The 12,091-nt window shown below is 34.6% G+C and overlaps 1 protein-coding gene across 3 annotated transcripts in view; it reads right to left on the reverse strand.

Annotated features, from left to right (window-relative positions):
• RABEP1 (rabaptin, RAB GTPase binding effector protein 1) overlaps positions 1-12,091 on the reverse strand; it is a 79,361-nt gene that overhangs the window by 54,411 nt on the left and 12,859 nt on the right. For 2 of the 3 annotated variants that reach the window (XR_010384472.1, XM_064495113.1), the window contains exon 2: positions 3,043-3,171. The exons of the other annotated variant lie outside the window; for it this stretch is intronic. Coding sequence is in view for 1 of the 2 variants with exons in the window: in XM_064495113.1 (XP_064351183.1) it covers positions 3,043-3,171 (129 nt within the window). In the remaining variant the exon portion in view is untranslated. The remainder of the gene's footprint in view (positions 1-3,042; positions 3,172-12,091) is intronic. 3 annotated transcript variants of the gene reach the window in all.

Below are 12,091 nucleotides of genomic sequence, written 5' to 3' on the forward strand. Positions count from 1 at the left end.
CAAGAACATATCATTGCACAGAGTTTAAAGTAGTACCACATTAATTCAAGATCAAAACAAATTTTAAAAGGGAGATGTTAACAAATTCACATGAACATACTCAAGAACCAGACAGAACTTACTTTTCATGACACTTTACATACACTCAAGTAAGGATGATACTGTGCAAAATGTATTACCTATCCCCATAGACTATACTTTCTTGAAGATAAAAACCTTATCTCATTCATCCCAACCTCCACAGTGTCTTGCAGAGTGCCACCGTGCCTAGAAAAGAATACCAGCTTTCTCATCTCCCTGTCAGCCTATGAAGGAACAAAATTAACAGGGAACAGCCCTCCTGCAACTCATGAGAAAACAGAATCCCATCCCATACTACAGTCAGTAAACCTTTCCAAGCCAGAGGCTGAATTCTGTAAGGCCTAGGAATCTTCCGTCTTACAGAACAGTGGCTTCCAAACTGTTTTTACCACAATTCACAGCAAAAAATATATTTTATCACACAACTCTATACATGCAAGTGTACACTGTTCTACTTTTACTTAAACTTACCAAGTAAATAATATGCTGTTATTTTCCATTTTATTTCTTTTTAAAAAAATTGCTGGTCACAACCCACTCATTTTGTTATCCATCAGTGAGTTACAATCTGTAGCCTGAATAATACCACTCCAGGACAGTGATCTTCAAAGTAAGGTTTATGTAACCCAGGGGATATGCAAAGATTTTCCAGGCACATGCTGTTTTAAAGGAATCAAATTCTAGATCTTCAACTTTCATAAATAATCCTTCCTGAAACAGAGGGGTGTTTAAGTGTAGATTCTCCTTGTCCACCTCCCTTTACTTAACACCATGCTCCCACTTAACAAATGAAAACCTTTCACTCATCCTGAGTTTTACTATGGTTCACTGCCCTGTTGTGTCAAAACTCCTTTGTGACATCAAACCAGAGGAATAATTTGAAATATCAATGTCAGTAATAAAAAAAGTGAATGACTAATAACTGGGTAACAAATCTTTTGGCAGGTCACGTGGACTGCAAAGTCTGCTTTCAACAAAATTGAAAGAAGATTTAATTGAGTTGTCAGCCAATGGAATAAAATTATTTTTGAAGCTAGAGCACTATGTGATTTAATATAATTCAGAAAGAGTTAAGAGAATAAAATATCACTATTAAAAAAAAAACATTTCCATCTATTTATTTACAAGATCAAGGGCTGAACTTACATCTATTTTTAAAAAACTGAAACTTATCTTTGTCTAGACATTAGTAATATTCACTAGAGGTTAATGATTTAATTGGGAGGGGGAACCAACACAGCTCATAAGATGTACACTTCCAATAATTTTTACAGCTTATTTTTAAATGTGGGCAGTATGTATGATGTAATCAACTGTGCGTTTAAATAACTGTAATGGTAATGTAATACAAAAGAAATTTACATGCATTATTTTTATTGCAGAGAAGTCTGACCAATTTTTTTTAATGGCTTTCAAGCACAAAATATTACTTTAGGCCAGTGGTTCTCAAAGTGTGATCCCTGAACCAACAACATCAGCATCACCTGGTAACTTTCTAGAAATGCAAATTTCTAGGATCCCACAGACCTAGTGAATCAGAAACTCTGGGAATGGGGTCCAGTAATCTTTGTTTTAATAAACCCTGGAGGTAAAATTCTGACGCACACTCATGTTTGTTCTTAAAAAACACTTTTTAGAATAAAATTCTGAGGGGGATGTTAAAAAAAACTAACATAAGAAGGGAAAAATGTGAAATTTCTGAAGAGTTTATTCATTTTTTTTTTATTAAATGGCTGTGATGGATATTAAATCACAATGATTCTACTGGATATGTTTAAAAGCATAAAGTTTTAATTTAAGTTGTCAGTATTAACAGTATGATAAAATTTACATCCTTCATATCCTTTTAAATTTAAAATTAAAAATTCTAAAAGGTGTGAGAGGTGTATATAAACATTTTATGGAATACATAAATTTAAAAATTGGAGGATCACTAGTCTGGAGTAGTGGTTCTCAAACTGAGGTCCCTGGACCAGGAGTACTGCAATCACCTACAAGCTTATTAGAAATGCAAATTCTCAGACTCCTCCCCAACATACTGTGTTCCAACAAGTATCCAGGTGATTTTTATCCACTTTAAAGTTTGAGAGCTACTGGTCTAGACTACAGAAGTGGTTCTCAACATTTACTGTGCATCTGAATTATCTGGAAAGCGTCCTAAAACACCAACTGCTAGACCCTAATCCCAGAGGATCTGGCTAGGAAAATCTGGGACAGGACCCAAAATTCTGCATTTCTAACAAGTTTCCCAGGTGACAGTAATGTGGATGCTGGTATTCCACAATCACGCTGACAATCACTCAGAGGGCTGTGGAAACTACATCTATGTGTTCCTATGTCAGTACCCAAAATGTAAACCCTTTCTTTTCCCTCATTCTTCAGATTAGTCTCCCTAACGATACACTCATATATTTGCCTTATACAGTTTACATCTTTTAAATAACTCATAATTACTTAATATTTGTTTCCCTCACTAGAGTTCAAGTTGTATGCATTAAAAAAACCACACAAATCTGCCCCTTCTGTATACCCAGCACCTAGGCACAATGTCCGCCTCTTAATAGGTATTAAACATATTTATTGGTAATTAAGATTTGTTGGATAAATTACATGAAATGTCAGTTTTAATACAACACAGCTAAGGATATTATTAGAATGCCAACAGTCCTGACTTGCCTGGGGCTATCTCCCAAGTGTTAAGAGCACTGGAAGTCCTGTGTCCCAGGACTACCTAGCCCACCATATTAAATCTCATCATTAAGGTCAAAAGACAAAAATCTGAATAATGCATTTTTCAACTTATTTTTCAATTAACCCTTAGCCTCTAAATAGTCTTCTGTTATACAACGTATGTAGAAATAAAATCAAGGTTTACTCAATGATAAAATTAACATTGTACTACCAAGAAACTTGACATTTTAAGGCAGTTTTAGTATGGGGGCTGGGGGCTTATAAACTTACCCTCTTTAGCCAAATATAACTCTTTAAATTTTGCTCTCTTTTGATTAAATTCTTGCTCAAGCTGCTGCTGTGCACGTAAAAACTCTGCATTAATTTTTTCCAATTCTGCTACCCGTTGCTGAAGAGAAACTGGAAAGAAAAATACCAGTTAAAAAGTAATAACGTTTATTTATAAATTAAATTACAAGAATAAATTTGAATTTCAGCTGCACATTTCTATAATGAAACAAGTAGTCAAGCTTCTTCCAAAGATTCAATATATTCTAGGAAATTCTAATTTTTCAAAAAAAGAGACTCTTTTATTAGATGTAATATACACACTGTGAATGAATCACGTAAAGTGAAACAGCATGTATACAAAGAATCACATAAGGCAAGTTTCCCAAAAGAGAGCTTCTAAAGTTTCTTCGTATAACTGACGGAATGTCGATTCACTGCTGGAACTGTTAAATATTATTTGGGCCATTTATCCCACAAATGAACCCACTGCCAAACTTGTTAGGTCTGTTTCTCTCAAGTGTTACGAGCAAAATCTAAAGGTTACTCTGATTAGGACAGCCCTACCAGCCTGAACGACTCTACCAATTTCAAGATGATTCATTACCATTACATCCAAATCGTAATCAAAAAACCTTTCATATAGAAAGGATATGGAACTGTACATTCTGTATGAATTCTCAATTACTGGGAGATTATCTGGTTTTAGATTAATGTTGTTTGTGGTAGGGCAGGGATTGGGACATATTTTTTATTTTAGATGCTCTATAATTTGGCCACAGCTGATTATATAAATGCCTATCCTGACCAAACCCAGAGGGTCTTCTGGTTTATGCAAGGAGTGGGAAATACAGAAGTCCAAACCCTTGACCTCCTCCTTTTCCCGAACAGCAACCCAGCCACAAAGCTTGACCCTAACTGCTCCAGGGAACTCTTATCAGAACTATCACCACTGCTGGATCACCTGATCAACAGAGGTCTCAGTTCTCTATAATAAGCCATCCCAGATAATGATGATTTCCTAAAATTTTAACCATGATCTGAGATTATCTCTGAAGGCCCTACACTCCATTCAACTTAACTGAGCTTATAATGTTATAGTACATAGAAAAAAGCCTGGAAAAAATGCACCAATGATTTGTCTATGAGTAACAGAATTATGGCTCATGAATTTCTTCTACGTGCTTTTCAAAGTTCTCTACAACTCCTTTAATAATAAATAATTAACAAAAACCAGTACTTGTTTGTTCCCAAGACATCTTCAGACTAGCCTCACTACAGATCTAACGGTATCAAGGTAATCCATGGCAGAAAGAGGAAATGACTGCTGCTTTGAGTTCCATGTCATTAAAGGAAAAGAGTCATTCTGAGGAGCAAATATCTAGGATCTTTAAGTCAAAGCCAAAGCCAACAATAACATCTGGTCATCTGAACATGTGATAACCTTGGGAGAAAAACAGAGATGGAGAACCCATTGGAAGGGAGAAATGTGTAGTTATTTAATATTTACCATTTGAAATCATGAAGAAAATGTGTTTTCTGTGCTATTTACTTGTCTTAGAACTTTACTGTCCAAATCTAAATGTTAAATAAATTAATAAATTTTCCACTTAATACTTTAAAATTACTGGTAACTACTGATTAATGCACAGGGTAGGGAAGGACTCTGGGGAATTAAGAAAGAAGAAAAAGCAAGATCCCTCTGTTTTTATTTCTTCCTAACAAGTACACTTCCATCCACTAATACCTTCCAGCCAAACACACTCTCATACACATACATACACAAACACACAATGTCCATACCTTTCAACATTATATTTATATTTAGGGACTGAAGCTAATGAAACAATAAAAAACTAAAATGCAGCCTTTAAAATTACAGCCAAGATTAAGTGTATTTCCACTAATCCCAACCCCGTCCTGGCTCTCACCAGGCACAGTCTACACCCACAGGTCTGGCTGCCTCTCTCCAGGATTCAGGACAAATTTCAATTCCAGGAATCACGATCCCTTTGAGGATATACTAAGGAACTCCCTTATTCTCCTCTGTTTTTTTAACTAAAAAAATTTAAAATCCACCACAAATACTACAATTCTAAAACACAGAAAAAGGCCAAAACAACTGCTTTTTATAAGAACGCTTCTACTGCTACAGCTAGAAAAACCAATTTACCTTGCATGAGACAGCAAGAAAGTTTACAAACAGGCATATCCTAATGCATCAGCAATCAACCACAAGTCAAACTGAAAATAGATCTCATCACACAAAATACTTTTTCTAACATAGTGACTAGCAATTCATAATAATTACCTAATAGTTCATGTAAAAAGCACTTGGCACAACACATAGAAAAAAAACTGATACAGTTTAGCTATAAACTAGTGATATTTATTTAATGAATAAGGGAAAACAGAGTGATCAACTGACTTTGTATACAGCCACAAAAAACCAGAAGCTACTTCGAACCTCATGATTCTGACTCAGTTCCATGCTCAGACTTCCAGCTCATATCCTTCCCAACTACCATGTATCATCCTAGCATCACTGACAAATTAACTGGTGTTAACGCCAACCTTCAACATTAAGCCTGCTGTAACTCACAGCTGAGAGCTATTAGTAGTACATCAGCCTTTGTTAAACATTCCACACATTCTGTATATTGCTACCTTCACTGAGTAATAATAAAAGGGGGGACACTATCTCATGCAATGGCTTCTTTTAATGCTTGACATGCAGAGGGAAAAATTAATACATCATTTATTCAAAATGTCTGAATTAAGCAACAATACAGAAAGGAAAAAGAATAATGTGGCAAATAAATGAAGGGAAGACTCAATAATTCTTAGATACCTCTCTTCCCCTAATTTTGATATGAATGGGAGAACATGTAGTAACTTAAAAGTATTTCTAAGCCCCAACCTGGGTCCTACTATTACATTCCTTTAACATTATATTAAATTTGATGAGACATAAGCAATGGGAAAAGAAAAAAGATTAAAAAAAAAAAGGTCTAGGTCAAACATTACTACAACCAGAATCTTTCTAATGTTCAAGATCTAATTTCAAGCAAAAACCAGAAAACCAAAAAAACACGAAGCATAACTCCAGTGGAACAAAAGAATCTGAACAGTTCCTGAAACTCGGAAGTCTTAAGTTGTGTATCACTGGGTTTTAAAACGAAACTGTTAAGTATGGTAAGTACATCTATCCAATGGAATAATACCAAGCCAGAAATTTTATATTAAAAGAATAAAGATACAAAATTATATATTACATAATATGGTCTATGGGAAAAATATATAGAAAAAGAAGACCGGAAAGAACACGCCAAATTATATTCAGAGTGGTTGCCTCTCTGAATCAAAGCATAATTTAAAAATTATAAATTCATTAAAAGGTAATAAAGAGCTTCATCTTTTTTTTTTAGTTTTGATGATTACAATTTTATCTTATTGCTCCATCTCAATCTCTCTGTCCATAAAAAGTGCACATAATTAACTTCAATGGTCTTGAAATATTTAAACACACTAAATAATCATTTTTTAACTACAATTATATTTTTCCAGGACAAGCAATTTGCTAAAATAGATAAATTTTCTAAAAAACATAATTTCTTCTGTTTCAGAAGAGACCTTCCAGCTAGCAAACCACCTTTTCTCTCTGTACTCTGAAAACTTATCCTGTCCAGCTTCTTTGAGGAATTACTGGAAATGATTTATTACTTGCAGTGGATCTACGCACTGAATTGTCCTTTGTTTAGGGAATAATTAATAAATCCACAATTACTTAGCATGCCTCACAAAGAAAGGAGAAAGTAAAGTGGGTGGGGATGGCATGGATTACTAATCTAGAGAATATTTATCACAAACACCACAGCCCATAAGCAGGTATTGGGTTAACATTACCAGTCACTTTATGGTATTAGAGCAAATAGATATGGCACCTGGGAATCCCTTTTTCCGTAATACTAAAGATAATCACAAATTCTTCAGTACAACAGACAGTTGTCATTTCACTTTATATAATCCTCCAAATATCTAACTAGCAACGTTGAGGAACTTCATCCTTTTACCTTGTCCATTTACTCATATAAACCATTCTAAAACAATTTGGTGATGTTTACACAGAACAACTTCCTAGCCTTCTTTCGGTGAACCAAAGTGAAAATCCTTACTTTCTTTTACTATTCTTTCATTAATTTTTGCAACTCTCTTAAATAATTAGGTGCCATAATACTTCAGATAAAAGATAACACTTAAAATGATGGGCTTCAAATAAGAAAGCCAATTATTTCTCATTTAAAAAGATTAGCTGTTTTATGTAAACTACCTGAAAATGTTGTTATAAATCCAGGAAAAATATAAAATGAAAAACAAATTGGCATCAAATTTTAATTCAAGTGGCAAATGAGATAATGAAAAACTATTCTGCTCTTCAAAAGGGCAAAAGTAGAATTAAGAACAAACCATGGAAAACCCTGATTTGGGTGAGGCGCGGGAGGGGTGGCAAGGGTGGCAAGGATAAATGAGGGAAGAATCGAAGGACATTAAGAATATTTTCTTATTTTCAACCTCCGTAGAGATATTACCCTTTGGTACATCACCTGAGATCTCAGAAGAGGTTGATACTGATTTACTAGGCTGCTCTATTAGTTATAAATTCACACTCTATTAGTATCAAATCACATTTCATTTTATCCATGATTTCATAACAGTATAATCAAATGCCTTATTAGAATTTAAAAAAAAAAGCTATCTACAATTTCAGACTCAGAGAAGCTTGTGCTTCAATCCAAACCCAAGCTTCCATTATATGAACTAGTGCAAATAGTTTCATTAAAATAAAGATGATACCCATTATACAGAATATCACATGCTATGAGGTTTAGATATACCATCGTATAAAAGCAATTCACATAGAAAAGGCACTCAAATGATAGTTACCATTAACAACTTCAGAATTTAAGTATCAGGTTTATAATTCTGCTAAAAAAAAAGTGGGAGATGTACATTTGGATCAACTTGTTCTAGAGAGCCTTCCTAGTGATAAATACAAAATCATTTTATTTTCTAAAATGTTCACAAACCACTTACTTAATAATCTATTCTTTTTTAAGTGTTCCAGAAGTTGTATTTAAGCAAAGTTACCAATGAAGACAAGCAAGTAAACAAAGTTTTGAGAGAAAGTTAAAAATAGAGAAAAATAACTGAGCAAAAGAATGGGTATTTCAGTGAATGTTCAGTGGATGAACAAGGCAGTATAAACTATATTCCAGGCTCTATTCCTATTTTTCATAAGGCTGTAAAGCTATATTCCATGTATTCCCATATGGAATACATACTGAAAATGTGAACATGAAAAGCCTTAAACAGTTGCCATATAAAGATATAAACTATACGGTTGAACTACAGACATTTTTGAATATTAGTCAAGATACACAATACAGTTCAACCACAATTTCATACATTTTACCAGATAATTTTTAAATCACCTCAATTTCTGATTACATTTAGTCCAATTTACCATAACTGTCAAAAGTTTGTGTTCAGCAGCCGATATAAATATGCATGGAAAAAACAGTTATCTATTCAATTTGTAAAAGCTGGTATTATTCTATTTCTCAAGTATTTCAAACACCAAATGTCAAGCCAGATGAAAAGCCATGATTCTTACTAAGCTGATAAGCAGATATACTTTCTAACTATTTGAATATTTAAATATTTTAGTTCCCATTTACAAGACAAAGAAGGCTATTCAAAACTTAAATATCAGGTTTACTTAAGGAATGGCCAAAAGAATTCAGTTTTCTGTCTATACATCTACTGGCATTCCTAAGTTGAACTACATCATGCCACTTTAGGACCTGGCTTGGAACTCTGAGAATTCACTACCAGTGAAGTTAAATTTAATCCTTATTTTGTGCTTGAATTAACCAAGTGTCAGCACGGCTCCAGGTGGGAATGCAAAATAGTATAATCACTCTGAAAAGCAGTTTGCTGTTCCTTACAAACACATACCTACCATATGATACAGCAATCCTACAAACGAAAACACGTAGGCAAAGATTTGTACACAAATGCTCACAGCTTTACTTATACTAGCCCCAAACCAGAAATAACACAAATGCCCATCATAAATGGACAAATAATAGTGTATCCATACAATGGAATATTATATAGCAACAAAAAGGAATGAGCTACTTAACAAAAACATGGGTAAATCTCAAGAGCATCATGCTAAGTCAAAGAAATCAGACACCAAAAGTATGATCCCACTTACATGAAACTCCAGAAAAGGCTAAATTATAGTGACAGAAAGCAGATCAGTACTTGCCCATAAGTGGGGGGAGTTTAACCACAAAGTGACATGAAAGAACTTTTTAGGGCAAAACATTCTATAACACAATTACGGTGATGGTTACAAACTATATATGTTTGTGAAAACTCATGAATCTATATACTTAAAATTAGTAAATTTTATCATAAATTATCTTTTAATCAGCTTTACTGTGGTATGAGTTAAAATTATAAGAATAAATTACTGCTTAGTAACAGCAGAAGTGATTTTCTCTCCAGGCCAATTTTATTATCCTCATAGCACTAACCACTGTCTGAAATTATTTCTCTGAATATTTGCATGTTTAAATATTGCTCCATACTAGAGTATATACCCTGAATGAAAACAGAGACTTTATGTATCCTGTTCATTGCTACATCTCCAACACCCAGAACTGTGGCTAGCATATGGAAGGTGTTCTATAAACATTTACTAAATAAGTAAGTAAACAAAAAAGTGAGCTGGAATAACTAAACCCCACTGATGAAGGGGCACATAAGTCAGGGTTTCAAATGACAGCAAGAATTTGAAGACGCAAAGGAGAGGAGAATATTCCACTGGGAAAAATCAAAGGCAAAGGGAGCAAGACGTGTATCTGTCTAGAAGCCAACAAGCAAATATCCCTGACTTGGGGAAAACTGCAACATTCCCCACTTTGCATAAAAGTCTCCATGAGTTTCTTCTTGGGCTGTGCTTTCCAATATGGTAGTCTCTAGCCACATGAAGCTACTGAACACCCGAAACCTGGCTGTCTGAATTGAGATATGTGTTAACTAAGAAATATACATGGAATTTAAGACTTTAGTAGTACAAAAATTTTTTGAATATCCCATTAATATTTTCTAGTCATCACATGTAGAAATTAAGAAATCTGGAATATACTGGGTATATAAAATACATTATTAAAATTAATTTCCACAGAAAGTTATACACAAATGTTCAGAGAAGCATTATTCATAATAGCTTGAAATAGGAAATCCAAATGTCCACTAACTGATGAATGGATAAACAAAATGTGGTATATTCATACAAAATAACAGTACACGTCTATAAAAAGGAATAAAGTACTGATAAAGTTGCAAGATGGATGATCCTTGAAAACATGTTAAGTGAAAGAAGCCAGACACCAAAGGCTACATATTGTATGATTCCATTTACATGTAGTATTCAGAACAGGAAAATCCACAGAGACTATTAATGGGTGCCAAGGGCTAGGGGAGGAAGGAATGGAATAGGGAATGACTGCTAATGGTCATTGGGATGCAGATATTTCTGGGGATGAACACGTTCTGGAATTAGTGGTCATGGACGCACAGCTCTGTGGACATTCTAAAAATCAGTGAATCATATACTTTAAAAGGGTGAACTTGATAGTATACAAACTAAATATCAATAAAGCTGTTATTTTAAAAAAATAATGTCACCTGTTTTTCTATTTGGAGTTTTTTTTTTTTTTTTACTTCCTTAATGTGGCTACTAGAAAAATTTTGAATTACATTCTCCGGCTCACATTACATCTCTACTGGACAGCACTGTTCAAAGAGCTTATTTGCGGGGGGAGGCAAGATGTATCCTGGATATTTTGAGTTCTCATTTTTACCTCTAATTCTCTGACATTCTCTGTTTTTCCCAGTTTGCCAGCCTGCTTCAAGTATCACCATACTTTATGGCCAACTTAGACTCTAAGGTCAATCATCTATAACCCTAGATTCCCTTCTCTCTTGCACTCTTACAGTAGCACAGTGTTTCTCTACTATGGTATGCAGACTGTTTGTTACTGGTCTAATGAGATAAGGAGTTTGTGCCAGTATGTAAGATCAACTAAGACACCAAGCACATTGTTCAGTTCACTTGACATTTTCTGATGAAGGAAGCAATGCACTAATTTACATTCTGGCACAAGCTCTTTATCTCCCTGCAGACCACCGCTGTGGTAGACAACTGTCATATCTATGGCTGCCCATCATTTTTTGGAAAGGCTTTCTACATTTAAGGACATTTCCATTTTATGAATTTCAGCTTCCCAAAACAGAAGCCAAACACAAATTCCCAATCTCCCTTGAAACCAGAATGCAGGCATGTTACCTAAGCCCCTCCAATCCACACACACAAATGCAACTTCAATTCAGAATTGCACAGTATAAAGAAACAAGGTTTCTTGCTGCCATAAGGTTACAGGTCTCGCTCTTGAAGGCAAAATGGCATCAGGGAAAGCAGCAACAGCATTGAAGTGGAGCTTTACATGCTCATCAGCACCAGAGGAAAGTCCTTCCTATCAGGCCACAGGCCTTGGAGCAGTGATTCTCAAGCCATGGCTCTGAGACAACAAAATCACTATCACCTAGGAACTTGCTAGAAGCGCGAATTCTCAGACCCCACCCCAGACCTTCTAGAATCAGAAATTCTGGGTGTGGGACCCAGAAATGTTTTTTCTTACAAAAGCATGCGTCTAAAGAGCTTGTAGAAACTCAAATGTTTTTTCTTAAAGTGTTTATCTCTGAGAGGTGAGCTTATGAGCTTATATGAACTTTTCCTTTCATATTATACATTTAAAAATTGTTTGACAAGAATTTATCATCTCTGATGCAAAAAAAAAGTTTAAGAAATTTAAAATTACATAGCGTGAAAGAATAAACAAACACATCAGTGGAACAGAACAGAGAGCCCAGAAACAGATCCACACAAATATAGTCAACAGATCTATAACAAAGAAGG

This window comes from Camelus dromedarius, chromosome 16 (assembly GCF_036321535.1).
Source record: "Camelus dromedarius isolate mCamDro1 chromosome 16, mCamDro1.pat, whole genome shotgun sequence".
NCBI lineage: Eukaryota > Metazoa > Chordata > Mammalia > Artiodactyla > Camelidae > Camelus > Camelus dromedarius.